This window comes from Electrophorus electricus, chromosome 10, assembly GCF_041902795.1.
Source record: "Electrophorus electricus isolate QZ-2024a chromosome 10, ASM4190279v1, whole genome shotgun sequence".
Lineage (NCBI taxonomy): Eukaryota > Metazoa > Chordata > Actinopteri > Gymnotiformes > Gymnotidae > Electrophorus > Electrophorus electricus.
Window position 1 is genome coordinate 21,884,484 of NC_137506.1, and position 16,704 is coordinate 21,901,187.

General features: G+C 42.2%; 2 protein-coding genes across 4 annotated transcripts in view; one reads left to right on the forward strand and one right to left on the reverse strand.

The window, feature by feature from the left end:
• The window catches only part of supt3h (SPT3 homolog, SAGA and STAGA complex component), a 67,854-nt gene extending 66,881 nt beyond the window's left edge, over window positions 1-973 (reverse strand). The window contains exons 1-2 of one of the 3 annotated variants that reach the window (XM_027002447.3): window positions 838-973; window positions 475-552 (exon numbers count right to left, since the gene is read on the reverse strand). The gene's annotated coding sequence lies outside the window, so the exon portion shown is untranslated. Of the gene's footprint in view, window positions 1-474; window positions 571-822 lie in introns of those variants that run through there. The other 2 variants (XM_027002448.3, XM_081720991.1) reach the window with 2 other exon arrangements.
• runx2a (RUNX family transcription factor 2a) overlaps window positions 1-16,704 on the forward strand; it is a 38,208-nt gene that overhangs the window by 16,925 nt on the left and 4,579 nt on the right. The window contains exons 3-7 of the mRNA XM_027002444.3: window positions 877-1,139; window positions 2,516-2,672; window positions 5,929-6,033; window positions 13,814-13,990; window positions 14,929-15,090. Of these exons, the coding sequence (XP_026858245.2) occupies window positions 877-1,139; window positions 2,516-2,672; window positions 5,929-6,033; window positions 13,814-13,990; window positions 14,929-15,090 (864 nt within the window). The remainder of the gene's footprint in view (window positions 1-876; window positions 1,140-2,515; window positions 2,673-5,928; window positions 6,034-13,813; window positions 13,991-14,928; window positions 15,091-16,704) is intronic.

Genomic DNA, 16,704 nt, shown 5'->3' on the forward strand with positions numbered 1-16,704 from the left:
TTGTGCTTGTCTGCTTTAGATGGAAACCGTACAGTTCAACTATCGCTACACACATTAGTCCATGTCATCCAGTACGCGGAATCTTCTTTTTTTTCGTTTATTCTGTTTCAACGAAATGACCGGTCCTATACACCACGTGCTCATGGCTCATCAGCATAATAATCATCCTGCTTCGGCATATATAAACCACAAAACCTGAGCTCGCGAAGTCCCTGCCTCCAAAGACAAACCACACAGAGACAAAAAACTGCGGGTTTCTATCTCCTTCATCTCTAACCACAACTTTTGGAGACATGTTTAACCCTTGACTGTGATCGTGGCAGTTAGGAAGAAAAGTCTGTCTTAAAGATATATTCGAGAGCTGAATTTTAATGATTACTTTTATTCCAGGTTTACTCTTTTTGACATGACATCTGTTTTCCTACTCGGGTTTGTATTTCTTCAACAAGTAGCCGATAGGCTATAGCGACTGACCTTAGTCGGCGTTCCTCGTGTCTCAGGATGCGCGATTTTCTCCGGGACCTTTATGTTACACGTGTATATGTCCAACTCCTGAGAAAGAAGGGAGCTCGTAAATTATGTATCTAATTCTGCTGAGCAGAAATACTTTCGGGTGTTGAGTTTAGACAAAATCTCATGCGCAACGCAATTTCAGTTTCGACTCATAACGCACGCTTGTTTCGGATCGACTGAGCTGAGAGGGGGGCATCGACTTTGAACGATGCGCACGCTAATTTGATGAACTTTTCAAAATCTTCGATCAGTTTTCAGTGGAAGCTTGGAGCCTTTAAAACGTTTAAATAGAAAGACTGTCAAGTTCACCTGAAGAAGCCGTACCTTTGCCGCCACTGATTGTCGTAATGCGCATTCCAATAGATCCCAGCACCAGCCGGAGGTTCAGTCCGCCGTCCAGCAGTCTTCAACCGGTTCCCGGAAAAGTGACTGATGTGAGTACGACTACCGCGCAGCAAGAGGCGAGCACCGCAGTACCGAGACTCCGACCACACGATAACAGAACGATGGTGGAAATCATCGCTGATCACCCCGCAGAACTGGTGCGAACGGATAGTCCAAATTTCTTATGTTCTGTCCTGCCATCTCACTGGAGATGTAACAAAACTCTACCGGTAGCCTTTAAGGTAGGTGCTCGGTCCTTTCTCTGCTCCTTATCTCATTTTCATGCATGAAATTAAAATGCAGTGCAGGGTTCATTCTATTTGAAAACTTGTTCACTCACTTGTCTTCACGAAGCGAATGTTTTCTTTTAAACGCTTTAATTGTTTTTATTTTTTACATAAATCATCAGAAGTCATAAAAATCAAGTTTCTGAACACTTTCAATTCATTAAACTTGCTTTATTTCGAGTTTTGCAACGAATAGTTTATCTTAACGCAGGTAAACGGACAAACCGTATATAAAAATAGATGTCACCAAAGTGCCTCTCCGTAATGATAGAACCGACTGAAATGTGAGAAAGTAGAGCTATTCGTGGCGACAGTCGCATGAATGTTTGATAATCTTTTCACGTGGACTAAACGCTCTAATAAAAAACTAAATTCTAACATTCACTAAGATCAGTGACAATAAAGAACAGTAAAAGTAAGCAAATGGGCTCCAGTCCGTTACATTTTGATATAATTGGAGGCTTCCGCTGGAGTTGTTAAGTAAAGCAGTGGAAATTAAAATGTTGAACTAAAGTCTGGTTAAGCCAGTTTGATAAATGAGCCATCGATCTGTGCAGTTATATTTATATTTATTTATTTGTTTGTTTGTTTGGCAAAAGGGCCTTCTATGGGAACTTCGTTTCTCCGTAATGTAGCCCAAAGAAATCGTTGTTTTAATAAGGTGCAGGGTCCTGTATCAGTGTTTTGTGAATTTTAAATATGAAATAAATGTTGACCATAATTCTTGTGACTTCGAATATACATTTTTAGCTTTAAGCACTGATTTAAAATCATAGCTGTAGTTGGTTTAAAATGAACTTCAGGTCCCTACGCAATATATAAAACAATATTATTTTTTATTAGTCTATTTGAATGGTTGAATCTTAATTTCTTTACAGGTCAGCATTTTAAAATACACATTTTAAAATATCTTCATAACTTTTTTTTTTCAGTTTGGCTGTAGTTAGTATTTTCTAGTACATTAAACACAATACATACATAATACTTTTTGAGCATAACAGATACCGCTAGTATTTAATAATATAATTCAATGTCGACCTATTAAAATTTTCCATAAGGTTTTCTATACATACTTTAATTCCAATACATGCTTTAGTTTAATAATGGCAGTACACGGATCCTTCAACTTTATTAACATTCATCTCTGCAGCCTTGTGTGGTTGTGATATGGTCCTAATTTGTTTATTATTGGGAGTTTAACAGTGTTTTATCTGAATCTTTTTTTTTTTAATTTATTTTTTTTACTAGCATTATGTTTTTGTTGTCACTGATGATAACAACTAGTTAAATAATAATGTGACGGAATGACAGTGGCCTGCTTTGTGGCACAGGTTGTTGCACTAGGGGATGTTCCTGATGGGACAGTGGTGACAGTTATGGCAGGTAACGATGAGAACTACTCCGCAGAGCTGCGCAATGCCTCTGCAGTTATGAAGAACCAAGTGGCCCGCTTCAATGACCTGAGGTTCGTAGGCAGGAGTGGACGAGGTCAGTAGCTCCCCTCTTCTATTTTTTAACAATTCATAAGTTCAAGCGATGCTTTCTTTCTCTGAATTACATGAGGTAAATCCACCTATATCAACACATGTTTGCAAATCGAGAGCTAGGGCATAGTAATAGTGGTTATGCATGTGGTAGATCATCCATTCAGATACTAAACCACATTTTTACCTTGGATACCCGGGGTAGGCAGTATAGTTCATGAACACGTTCTGCACAAATACTGGAGTCGGCAGTTGATTGCAGTATTCTTCTGAAGTTGTAGCAGTTGAAAGAACATGTAAACACATTATTGAGGGATAGCTGCATTGCATATCACGGAGAGTAATTTGAGTGCTTCCTCACTGAAGGACAAGAAAGCAGTGGGTGTGTTGAAATATTTCCGCCTTTGAAGTCTGGTCTTGTGAGTTTTATGATAATTAATTATGATGGTGTGTTCCAAACACACATATATTTACACATAGGACCCATGTACAGTTCCATGGGAGGTAATTGTGGCCCATGTACAGGTCTTAGGCGTTAGTGTTACATGTATTCCTCTCAGGCCTGGCATGTGCAGATGAATGCAGCTTTTGATATGGGAGCAATTACTCCAGAAAAGAGCCCCAGCCCTTGTGATCCTGTGGGAAGACCCCGTTCAGAAAGCAGGCCTTTGAAGAAGACAGGAGAGGCAGAGGGATCAGAGGACCATGGAGTCTGGTGCTGGAGGCAGCCGAGCGCCCCTGAGAGCAGTCTAGACTTGCCTCTCTAATCTTAACAGGCGCTTAGAGTTAAGCACTCAGGTGTTCGGTTAGGGATCCCTGCAAAGGCCTCTCGGAAACACACTGACTGAAATATGTTGATAAATGTTTGATTCAAGTCCCCCAAGAAGCAGCAAGGTATGGATCCTGTATAATAATGTAACAGCAAATATGTAAGCATTTTCTCTGCAGAACCACACTTCAGGCATCCATCAGAATGAATATGCAAACAATGTTTGCTCAGGGAACATTGACAGACATCTGACTTGCTTCCAATCACCTGGCTCAGCACATTCTTTGTGCATCGCACGGCCCTACATACACCCTTAGTGCACATTTACTGTGTGCGTATGTGTATGGGGTATGTGGGTGGGTGGATGGATGAATGTATGTGTGTGAGAGAGATATAGCAAGTGTGTGTTATCTCTTCACAGCTGTCATCGAGGAGAGGGCTTTGGCCCACATGGGGACCCACACCTCCTCAGGCTTGGGTTTCTCCTATCTCTGACATGAGATCTACAGGAGGAAGTCACAGAGGAGATAGCACAGCATAAGGAAATGAAATATGGAAAATTATCCTGCGTGCCTGCAGATTCAAATTAGATATGAATGTCCAAATTCAACAAATTAGAGTATGAAAACGTAAAGCAGCAGCCTTATTCCCATACAAACTGGCATAAGCTGGAGTTTATCTTAAATCAACAAATAATGTTTTGATTTAGGATTAAGGTACAGACATCCATCAGGATAGTAATTATCAAACAACATCAGTGAGGTCTTTCTATTTTTTGTTGCTATTGCCAGTGAGTGAGTGTTTGGGCAACATTTTGGAAACTGTTGTCAGCTTGCACACTTATTGTCCAAGGTAGGGTGGTAAGCAGTAGAGGCAGGTGGTATTTTTAGGAGGTGATGTGCCGTTGCTGGATGCAGGGCAGAGGCAGGGCTGTCTGGGCATTGGGCTTGTGGTGTGGGTGTGGGATCTGGTTACTGGGAAGGGCAGGGCTGGGTTTGATTGTTGGACACAAACGCGTGTTCGAGGGCTAAAGGACAGATTCCTGAGGGAGAAAGCAACAGAGTAACTTTAGCAAGACGGCTGAGATTTACAGTAACAGCTCCATCAAGGCTGGCAAGGTCAGCAGCTTTTAAAAATATACAAAAGGAATATAGGAAGTCCCTCAAAAATGGTAATCACAGGCTCAACATTATGATAAAGTCACAGTAACAGCTTGTTATACCATATACATATGGTATATATACACAGAGCTGCCGATTTATTAGGTACACCTACACCTGTCTATCAGTTCCTTTTTGGTGGTCAATTCTATATACTATATATGTGCTGGAATAAAGATTTCTTCTCTGGAGGCAACAAAACACTACTGTAAGTTTTATATATATATTAGAATTGACTGCAAAGTCACCTACAAAAGCCTAGTAGGTGTACATAGTGTGATCACCCAGTGTATATAGCCAGTGTATAATGAATTTGTGTTTCAAGCAAGCATGCCAAGACCCTATTAGTTATTTTGTACCTTGTTTCTTTCTATAAACTATATTTGCAGATTGAGAGAATTAAAAAAGAGAGCCAGTCAAAAAAAACAGTGATATAGTTATCCCTCGTGATACACAGCAAGGCCCAGCGTGGCGGTCTGCTTTATTGAGTCACTCGCTTTCCACCCACCTCTTCCTGCCTTAGCAGCAGATTGCAGCTCAGAGAATGTGTCATGCCTGACTTCACAGCATACTTCACAGATTACTCTCACTGCTGAGTTTGTTACTTTTGAAGCCTCTTCGAGCTTCCTGAGGTGTCGTGAGAAAATGTTATTTTATTGTATTTTTGCAGCATGACAGCATATAAACAGTACAGGATGGAAGTTCCAATAGACATCCTGTCTCCCCAGACCCCTTAACATTAAACTGAGATGTAACTATTTGTATATGGCTCAAGATTCAGCAGACAGTAGACAGATTTCTTTCATTCATTGATTTATTTACAGTTAAGGTTGAATTGTTTGGAGGCTCTTGTAAGAACTGAAAGGTCGTGTAAGGACAGAGAAGGCACCATGGGACTGGCTTTTGGATTTGAGTCTCGACTTTACATTGAACCCCCACAATACATGACATCATCATCCTGAGTACAGTGAAAGCTGAGGCCATGTTGGAAAACATGTTAAACAAAGGAAAAGCATTACAGCAGGCTTGTGCCATATATTAGCACTAGATGTATGTAAAATAACTGTTTGGTCTGCCTTGCTAAGTACAGCAAAGCCTGCCACATTCTGTCCTATAGCACTCTATAATAATCTTTGGTGACATTCTGTTTTAATTTGATGTCATTATTTTCTGTTGTTTGCACTGTGTTTCAAATTTATTAACTCCAGTGTCAGTTAAAATCCTACAGTTGGCATCATCATCAGCAGACAAAATGCAAATGTGCAGGGCACAGTGAATGTGGGACATTGTGCCGAGGTCTAATGGGGAATGAACCTTTGTGTGTCTTGCAGGAAAAAGCTTCACTCTGACAATCACAGTATTCACAAACCCACCCCAAGTGGCTACTTACCACCGAGCCATAAAGGTCACTGTGGACGGACCACGCGAGCCAAGAAGTAAGTACCCCCCCAAGATCACCCATCATGTGATAACAATTAACATGCACAAAGAGTTGCATGCATCTAAAGCCAGTTCAATACAGGACTGATGCTGACCGATTGCATGTCACCCTCACTGGACTCCTTACCCTCGGCCCAGCCCCGAGGTGGGAAGCAAGGGCAAGGTCTGTTGGGTGGGGGGGGGGGGGGGGTGGAAGATGGATGAATGGGTGCATGGATTGTGTTAGCGTGCTGTTTTAAAAAATGGATCCAGCATGTCTGAATGCACAAAGGCCCCCTTTGAGCAGCAGAGGGCTTGCTAAGTGAGAGGCAAACACAAACACGCTCCATGGTGCCACTCGCCTTGCGAAAATGTTTACTGTATCTGCTTTGTGTCTGTGTCCTTCACAGTGTAGTGGTAGCCCCTCATCTTTTCACCTGGAGCTCTCTCCCACATACTCATAATCACATACACACAGGCAACATTGCAAAATAGGGATGTCTGGAAGCTATGTAGAAGCTGGTGTTGGGTACCAAAACAAGGTGTCAGGACTGGTCTTCAGCAAAGAATAGGAAGGAGGATGCACTTCCACACAACATGGAAGCTAAAGTCTAAATTTTACCTTACCATTTGATGTACACGTCTCGTGTTGTCCCAACATTCTAGTATAACATACAAACTGTTTAAAGCTGATCCTTTACCTCTTTGACTCGTGTGGGTCACTTCAAAAACTATGAAGCTTATGCTCCTGTTGTCATCCAGCTCTGAAAGTACAGCTTATATTGATTAGTGTCTTGCACACAGCCTTTATTCTCTTGCTTGCCATTTGAGACCACAACAACAGAGCTTCTTATAGCACACGAGTGCACTCTATACCTACAGAGATAAAACAAACACACAACACTACCAAATTAAAATTTTCACATGGGGCCTCAGAAACTGTAACTACACAAGAGCTGTCAAAAATGACTTTTACATGATGCACATATAGAGTTTGACTCCTTTCAGTCTGTTTATTTTAAAGTCTGTTGCAGGTTCACATTTAACTAAAACTGTGCGAAATGCAAACCATTGTTGCACACATATCTTACAAAGCTTGCTCGGGTTCCGTCACCTGTTCATCCCAAATGACAGACAGGGTAATTAAACCTCCATCCCTGAAAATACTTCATGTCAACATTCCTGCTGTGTGTGTTTGACAATTTGTTTCATTCTGGCATGAAACAAGTCAAAACAAGCTTTTATAATATGACATGACGGTTACAATAATTTGATTAGCATTCTTGTTTACGATTAGAGCCGGTTTTTAGTAACTGGCATCTGACATCATGGGGTTTTTTGGTAAGTGATTGTGTTAAACTGTTCACTTCCTTTTTTCCTCACTGCAGTTAATCACCTGTTATTCATTTACGAGCTCAGCACTTCTCTTTAGGTCTGTCATAGGCTCCTCCTATTCCCTACCCATCATTCCCTCATTCTGCCACAGATTTTGTGGGCACGTGTGCTGTGCGAGGGCCCAGTGCGCCACTCGGTCCACCTCAGCCTGGCAGGGCATCCATGTAAAAGGAGAAACTGTGATATCTGCGCCAAGCAGCCTGGCACACAGCTGTTCCCACACGCTCTTTATTCTTAGATACATAGATAGTTGTATTTTTGTCTGCTAAAGTTTTTTTTGGCAGCTAAATCAATGCTATCACTTCACATGGAGTTTTTCTCTTCTTTCTACCATCCATTCATGTTCCTCTCAATTAACACATGTGGCCACAGACATTTGGAGCCACTTCATACCAGCCTACGATCATCACTCATTATTGGATTAAATGTGCCCTGTGGCATTACTGATTTGACAGGACTTTGATCTGGTTCTTCTCCCCCTTTTTTCTAGTGCTGTTCTCAGGGGAAACAGAAGTACATGGCTTCCAAACATGGCCTCTGTTGATGTAAACAGTAAGGTTTGAGTAATGAGTGGATTTGACACTGGCCTTATATAAGTGCTGGACTGCAGTAGTGCAGTTTCGACAGTGGTACACAGCAGCAGCAGAGAGGTAATGTCCAAGGAGTGATTTATCTCTACCATACACAGCCATGCATCTCATAGATGGCATTATGTTTTATTCAAATTGCATGTTGGTGCCATAATCAGGTAGTAGTGGTCATTTCTATGACAGTTATCAGTGAAGATATTTTTGCACATGATCAAACCACAATAGCTTTCCTCAGATCCCTTTGCTTAAAAAGCTTCAAATCCAAGTGTTAAGTCATTGTCTGCCTGACCTACCCTAACAGATTTCCTTATTCCCTCTTTCCCCTTTTACATCTCTCTCTCTCTCTCTCTCTCTCTCTCTCTCTCTCTCTCTCTCTCTCTCTCTCTCTCTCTCTCTCTCTCTCTCTATATATATATATATATATATATATATATATATATATATCTATCTCTTTCTCTCTCTCTCTCTCATCCATGTGGTCTTGCTAAGCATCAGGCAAGTGGCCAGGCAGGAAATGACACACAGAGGCATTTTGAGTTGTGCAACCTCTTGTGAGTGTGTTGTGAAGCAGCCTCCATCAGCCTCCATCTGCCTGTTTATCTCTTCCCTTGAGTATAATCATAGACAAAAACAGAGAGAGGGACTAGCCCATAGACATTCCTAGACAGACCAATGAAATTCACAACACCTTTATAGTGGCAAACAAAGCTCCCTTGTCTCTTGTAATTCTAATTAACAGTTGAAATGTGGTTTTCTTGGCTTGCTATGAGAAGAAGCTTTATAATACATGCTAATGAAATACCTACCTTAATAGATAGATATTGCAAGGATCAACATTTTGGTGATTATGGTGTAATTAGTGTAAAATCTTCTGAGACTTTCAAATACATGTGGTCAGTCTTTTATGATTCTCATGGGATACTCAGTAAAAGCACCAAGATAAATGGCTAACAGTTTTTGATGCAGTGGTGGGCTTATTTTGCACAAATACAGTACTGTCACTCAAGAAACAATTGGCATAGGTCAATAAAAAACAAGCAAGCAATCAGACATTTATCTAAAGAGGTCCAACACCAATATCCCTTTATTTTAACATTGTAGAGAGTTGAACATTTGCTCTGAACATATTATGGGGCCTCAGACATATGATCTGTTACTCAGCATTGGGTGCTATTTTTAATCATTCATTTGCTTGTGTGTGGTTATAATTTAATCTCAGCTAATAATTCCTGATTACTTTCCAGAAGGTTTTGCCCTTGCATTTGGACTAAACTGAAAAAGTGCATACTTCAGGACAATTTGTTATTTGGTGAGCACAGTGCCTCATCTGAGTGTGGATTCAACAGTGTGGTAATTATTTGGTGGGACTGGTGTAGCTGTGCTTATTAAGAGCAATTTAAACTAATGGACTAGGTGGAGTTGCATTGGTCCTTTATAGAGGCCTCTGTGTTTCACATGCCACCATGGCTGACACCATGCCTTTGCAAACCTAGCCTTCGTAAAGGCAAACTAATATCATTTGTTTGACTTGCTACTAAGAAAGCAGTTAGCTGGTAACACATTTGGGATGGCAGGATTTATAAACTCAGTGAGGGTATGAGGAAAGAAATGACAGGGCTATGACAATATGAAGCAGTTGCAGTCATATCTTTTTGCTTTGTACTGGAAGAGATTTGCACTTGGAAATAGGAGCATTTACGATAGCACACGAGATATTGTCAGGGTTGGAGGGGGAAGCACCCCTCAAACATGTGGAATTAATCTGTAAATGTGTGTGGAATGCTGCTGTGGATCATTTGGCATCTGATCAAGAATTTCAGTGGCTGGAGAACAGCACTGCCTAAATGTACATTTTGCTTTGTTTGTTTACATCTCAGCATCTTCAGCTAAGCATGTATCTGACTAAAGGTTACTAACAAAGAAATGTTTGAATTTATAGAGTTAGCTATATAAATATGGTGATTATCCAGATTAGAATCAATAGAGGCCTTGCTTACACAGTGTGTGTGGCTCAGGGTGGCCCACAACTGAGTGTTGGCCCACTAGACTAGTGCATTGACACAAACACACGACTTCTCTGAGCAATGCAGCATGGGCTAATTTTAGGATGTTATTTGAATATATGAATGAATGTTATAGTTTTGTCCAAAATTCCAATACATTGTATCAAGCCAAAATATTCAAGCACTCCAGGTTTGTACGATGAGTTTGTTCTTGAAAATATCAAATGTTGAATAGAGAGCACACCAGAACAGCTAACAGGAGAAATGGACCTTCCATGTTTATTAATGACATATTACGTTAGTAATACGGAAAGCACACAGTCTGTTGTGCATTGTCTGTACACTGTCTGTATTTTCCAAGCTCAGTCTGTGTTTTGACTGCCATGCACATGGCTGGAAAAGAGCTGTTGTCTCAGTGAGGACTCCAGTAAAGCAGTAGCCAGACATGCTTGAAAGCCTCACCTCAATATTTGTGCTTTTGAGGAGGACAGTAAATGACGTCGATGCTCCTCCTCTGGACTCGATCCATAATCCCTTCTGTTTGTCTCTTACTGTTACTTCCTGGTACACCCCACTAGTTTATATATGAAGCTCTTTGATTTGTGAAGGCACTTGTGCCACCACCTGCTCTCATTGCACAGTGCTGTTAGTATCGGCTTTGACTATCATACACATAAAAACTGCTGCTAATCTTGGCTGGTTTATGTTGTGGTTTGTGCATGGAGCCACTCTAATTACCAGAGCCTGAACTGAGCATTAGTGGTGAATTTGCGAAGCTCCTGCAGGCTTTGTACGCTGTGTGCATGTCCTGACAGGTACAGGCTCCCACAACAAAAACCGCTCGCACTCGGCCCCACAGTCAAAAAAGCAGCACAAGCCACTGAAAATAAACCCATTTCAGATTGACTTGCACAAGAAAGAATCTGGGTGTACTTTCCCTAAGCACATTTCCAATTGTGAAGTGAACTTAAGAAAAGTAAGTTTCTGTTGCTGTTGGCTGAGGGGAAACTGAGGGGCTTGTGTTAGCGGCGGCAAGCTGACAGCTTGGACAGAGCTGTACAGTTGGGTAAAATCTCCTTGTCTTTTTCGCACACAGCCCCAGTGTGCTACTTCCCCCGCCCCCATCAACCTCTACCCCCAGGGTCCCCCTGCTGTGAACACTGCTGGCAGAATGTGTGAACGGAACAACGCATTCATATTATTGAAACACATTTAAAATGACTTTCTGGGCCCACTGTAAGTAATCTGTCCACGAGTGTTCAGATCTCAGCCTTCATTCGTCTTCATTTCTACTGCCTTCCAAGTTCTCCATCAGTGCTGCTCAGCGGCGAAGGTTGCAAGGTGGGCCTAGTGTGTCTCCTGCTCCGTGGTGTGCATTATTTCGCCTTGCATAACCTCTCAAAGAAATATGGGTTGGCCATTGGGTAAAAGTTTGGTTGTTTATGTTGTGAAGTTGCACGGTGTCTGATTGCTGAAGCCAGCCTGTTGATTTATAAGGCTCTGGTAGTATTTGTGCCCTTTCTTGGCGAGCTTTGCTTCCTGAATCCTGGAGCACACAGACCACACAAGTGATTGGCAAGGCTCCAGGCCTGCTTGGCTGCCTTGTTTTCTCTCTCTCTCTCTCTCCCACTCACTGCCCTCCTCTCTGATCCTGAGAGCAGACGTGTGTTTGCCCTTGTCCCAACTCCCATTGCTTTGCCTTTTTTTTTCTTTTTCACACTCGCTAATTCCACAGGCTCCATATGAGCTGCCATATAAAATAATCCATTGTTTTTCCCTTCAGAGCACTCAGCCTGCCCTGCTGCTACACACCAATTAAAGAAATGAAATCTAGACGGATGGATGTTTCCCTTTCTTCTCCCATCCATTTTATTCGCTCTGTCGCCATGGCATGATTGATGCAGCCTGACGGCTGGGCTGATATTTGATGTAGTGAGTGTGCCGGCATTTAACGAGTCTGGGGTGTTTTTGCAGGTCGTAATGCTATCAGATGGCAATTTCACATGCATGCATGAACTGTGCCAGAAATACAGCCACACGGTATTTATACGCTCATATTATTTACTGTCCGTGTTGTTTTCTGTTTCTTGAAAAGACAAAGCTTTTACAGTTTTCTTACGCCAAGGGGTTGGAGCCTGCGCATGTGCTGACTCTAGTGCAGAATTGCCCCAGTCCCAGTAGTAAGGGCAGAACACTCTTGAGATGCATAAGATCATCATTTGGGTTATGATCTGCTATATATAATTGTTATCCTTACTTGTAACTCTAGACTTAACCTTTGACTTGTTATGTTTAATTCTGACACTGATATAAACCTATTATTTGTCATGGAGGATGTGAGCATTATGGAATTTCCTTAGAGCTGAATCATTCACATTATTGCATTTTATACCGTCTTGCTCTCTGGATATTTTAGTCTAGTCCAAGTAATTTTTTCCCCTACATTTCTAAGGTTTATTGCCTTTCTTTCTGGATGACCTAATTAAGCTTCAAAATATTACTACAGGGATCTACATGATATGTTCACCATCTGTATCCTGTAAAAGAAAATTAACATATACAGGTATATCTCATTCATAATATTCAATGAAATTGTGACAGGTATTATTACTGTCATTTTACTTTAATGATGAAATATATTTAAGGGAAGAGCACTGCTTTTACATGCCCTGTTTAGCAATGCTGTGTCATCACATGACTGCCCACAGCTGTTAGTGCCTGGATGATGGTGATGAGGCATGACTGTCCTATTCAGTAACACAATGGCAGGTTTGTGTGGTGCATCCTGTGTTGATATTTATGCTACAAGGAGCATTACACCCTCAATGATTCTCTAATAAAATTCAATATGGTGAGTATATTGGCAGATACTGTTTCATGTTGCATGTAACCCCTCATGTAATTTCTGACAAGCTTAGTTCCATATAGACACAGAGGTGTATTCATTCAGCCATTCAGCCAGGGTGAAATGAAATGAAACCAGTTCCCTCTTTTCAGCACCAGCGGAGAGGGGCATGTGTTTTCAGCACCAGCAGAGTGGGGCGTGTGTTTACTCCATTTCCTTCGGCGTTTACATGTGCAGGGAATACTCCCAGGGATTAGTCTCGCTCAGGAACCGGAGGGCTCGCATGCGACTGCGGCAGCAGGCATTAACCCCTGAATGAGGACTCCTTCTCACAGAGTGCTGTTTGCTCAGCATGGCAGCACAATCAGGTTTAGCAAAGTCAAAGGAAGCCGTCCCTTTCGGCTGGAGCTCAGCCAAGCTGCAGTGGGACGTTCTCTTTTCTTCTGTTTGATATTTACTTTAGCACCATTTGGGGGGCTAAGCTGGGCTCGACAGTCAGGCGCATTCTGACTGAGCAGGAAGGCAAAAAAAAACACTGAGAGGCTTCACTTAAAAATTCTCTCTTTAAGCTTCATTTTTCTCCCATATCTACACTCAGGCAAGGTGTGAGTGGCTAGGCTAGGGCAAGCGGTCATTCTGTGACTGACTCTCTTTATTACAGAATGACTCTTTATTTAACATCAGATCATCTTCTTTACTTAAAGACACATACCTTTACTCATACTCTTCTTTGTAGGAAAGTTTAGCCATTCAGCAGTTTAATTATGAGTGTCCTCATAGATAATTACTATGGTGCTAAGCCACATGCAAATCATATTCTCTGATTTTTCCAGTGTTGTCAAGTTGTTCCATGCTCTAATATGCTCAGGAAGGGCAGAGTCTCATCACATTCTCAGTAGCCCCACCCTTGAGGCCATAAATCTCCAGCCCAGTTGGTAACGCTCCATCCTGCTTGCTTTGCCAGGACACCGGCAGAAGCTGGAGGAGCCACCGAAGCCTGGCCTCTTCTCTGAGCGCCTGAGCGAGCTTGAACGCCTACGGCAAACCACCATGCGGGTCGCCGTGCCGACACAGAGCCCACGGCCCACACTCAACACAGCTGCCAACTCCTTCAGCCCACAGGGACAGACACAGATCTCAGGTACGAGGGTGAGGTCACAAGCAGGCTTAGAGGGCGAGGCTGAGAGCAGGTACAAGGGTGAGGCCATGAGCAGGTTCAAGGGCAGGGGCATGAACATGTATGAGGGTGTAACTATGAGGCTATGATTATGGGGGCTGGGTTGTGAACAGGTCTGGCCATAAGCAGGTACAAGTGCTGGGCCAATCAGTATGTATTGGGTGGGATGTGAGCTGGTACAAAGGTGGGATCTTTGGGCTGGACTGTGAGCAGGAATCAGCCCTCTTTCAGCTCTGTCTCTACCTGAAAATATTGAATACTTAGTACTGACTGGTAATCAATTAAATTCTATTCTTTCTTTTTTTTTTCAATATTCCAAGAGCACTTCCTTTTCTGCCTTGGCAAATCTTAGCTGTATGAGATTGTTTTTCGAGTTTCTCCAACTTCAGACCTATATGCAAATGTTTGTTATTTACTTAGACCCCTTCCAGTCCTGCGTCAGTCAGAGCAGACACCGTGGTTACCAGATGACTGCAGAAAGCAAACAGGAAGACATTCTTGGCTTGCTCTTCATTTTGTCACCATTATACTGTTTGCATGCTGAGGTCTCTTACACTTTAGCCACACTTTCATTTTCATAAAGCCCAAAGTTTCTCGATCTGCATGGGAAGGTTCCAGTAAGGGTCTTTGCCATTTGATGTTTGTAATATTATTCCACAACATATTGAAAATCATGGTAACATATTGAGTCATCATTGGTTTAATTTTTAGGCAGCTGTGTTATTCCTAGAAATAACACAGCAAAATTGCAATGAAATAAAGTGAACATGGTAAAAAAAAAAGTCACACCTGCAGACATTGCATTTACTAGCACTGTAGTTAGATGCACTGGATTGATGAATTTTAAAGTAATAGTACAGAACACAGCTCTAAATCTGACCTTATCTGTGTCTGTTTCACAGACCCACGGCAAACACAGTCATCGCCACCATGGTCGTATGAGCAGCCGTACACGCCCTACCTGAGCCAGATGACCTCCCCATCCATCCACTCAACCACCCCACTTTCCTCCACCCGAGCCACAGGCCTGCCAGCCATCAGTGATGTGCCAAGACGCCTCCCAGGTAAGAACACACACAACCCACTTCCAGGTACATCACTACCCACATCTTGTTGTGCAGTGACACAGTCTAGAAGCTCCATTTTTAAGGATGGTATTATAGATGGATGGATGGATGGATGGATGGATGGATGGATGGATGGATAGATAGATAGATAGATAGATAGATAGATAGATAGATAGATAGATAGATAGATAGATAGATAGATAGATAGATAGATAGATAGATAGATAGATAGATAGATAGATAGATAGATAGAAAGAAGCAGACCTCCTGAGTCTGCACACTCTGCTTGCTCAGCATGTGCTGCATGAACACCGTGCCCATGGGCAAATACAATATGAAAGTATATCTCTCCTTACCCCGATCACCTGCCCTTGGGCCTTTGAACATGAGGAAAACTCCCTTTGAAGTACAAAAAGTACAATAAAAAGAATAGAGTTTCTGACTCATACATCTCAAAAGGTAGACGCTGTAAAGACTTAAGCCTCACAAGCAGAAAAGACCTCTGTTTCTGTGCTTTTATTAATTGAACAAGCACTGCATTTTGTTCACCCCACTACAAGCAAACATGAAGCAGGACCATCTTCTTCGATACACCTGTTTGACTCTTTGCCAGGATGTTTTTGAACTTTTTTTAAACCCCCCCTCTGGCTCCCCACCCTAACTGTTTTCTTTGAGCATGCAGTGAATGTGAAAGTTTAAATGACTCTTCGGTGTGGCTGTTCATTGCCTGCCTTTTGAACCCTGGCCAGCTGCCTCTTTGGGTTTGATTAGTTTAGATTTCACCCACCCATCCCCACTACCCAACCCCCACCCCTCTTTCATCTCAGAGATGTCAGCCTTTGTTCTTTCCTCAGAGAGACACACGCACCTCTTGGTCCTAACGCCCTCTACTCTTGCTTTGATGAGCTCTGAATGTCCCTCTGTAGGAAGGGGACGCCCCAGTGAGGCTTGTTCCTAGCAGCTGGCCCGTCCTGGCCTTCTCTACTCCTTCACTGGCTCACGTTACACTCAGCCTCTTTATTCCTTCAGCAAAGCAAAAAGACCCACTGACAGACAAGACGTAGAAGAATAAGGAGAATAAGCTAGCAACAGTCTATCTCCAGTGTATGTCATAGTTTTGTGTCTTGCACGCTGTGTCTGGATGTTTCGTTGGAGGTTCAGCAACCTGTCTTCTTCATCCACTAGCAAATAAATAGTGTGAATGTCCTAGACAGTCCCAGACAATAGTGGTGTCTGCTGTACCACCTCAGCAATATCTTTGAGCCAAGAGACTCATTAGAAGTACTTTCAAAGAAAAGCATGTGCTATGTGAGTCAAGTGATTTTGAAAATCATGTGGTATGTGATCATGATCTCCTTAGAGCTTCAGTAAAGGATAATTTGATTACATTAACTAGAAAACATCAGACTTTTTCCAGAGGTTTATGGCATAATTCTTCAAGGATGTGGAAAAGATGCATAAGATAATTGGCGGCACTTTCTCTGTTACTTTGTCCTCGGACTAGTATTTCCTTTAGAGTTGAAGCAGCACAGGGTTGATAGTGCAGAGATCTGACGTGCATGTAATTGGCCACACGTGTTCTGTTGTGCGTGCCAACCCGTCAGTCATTGG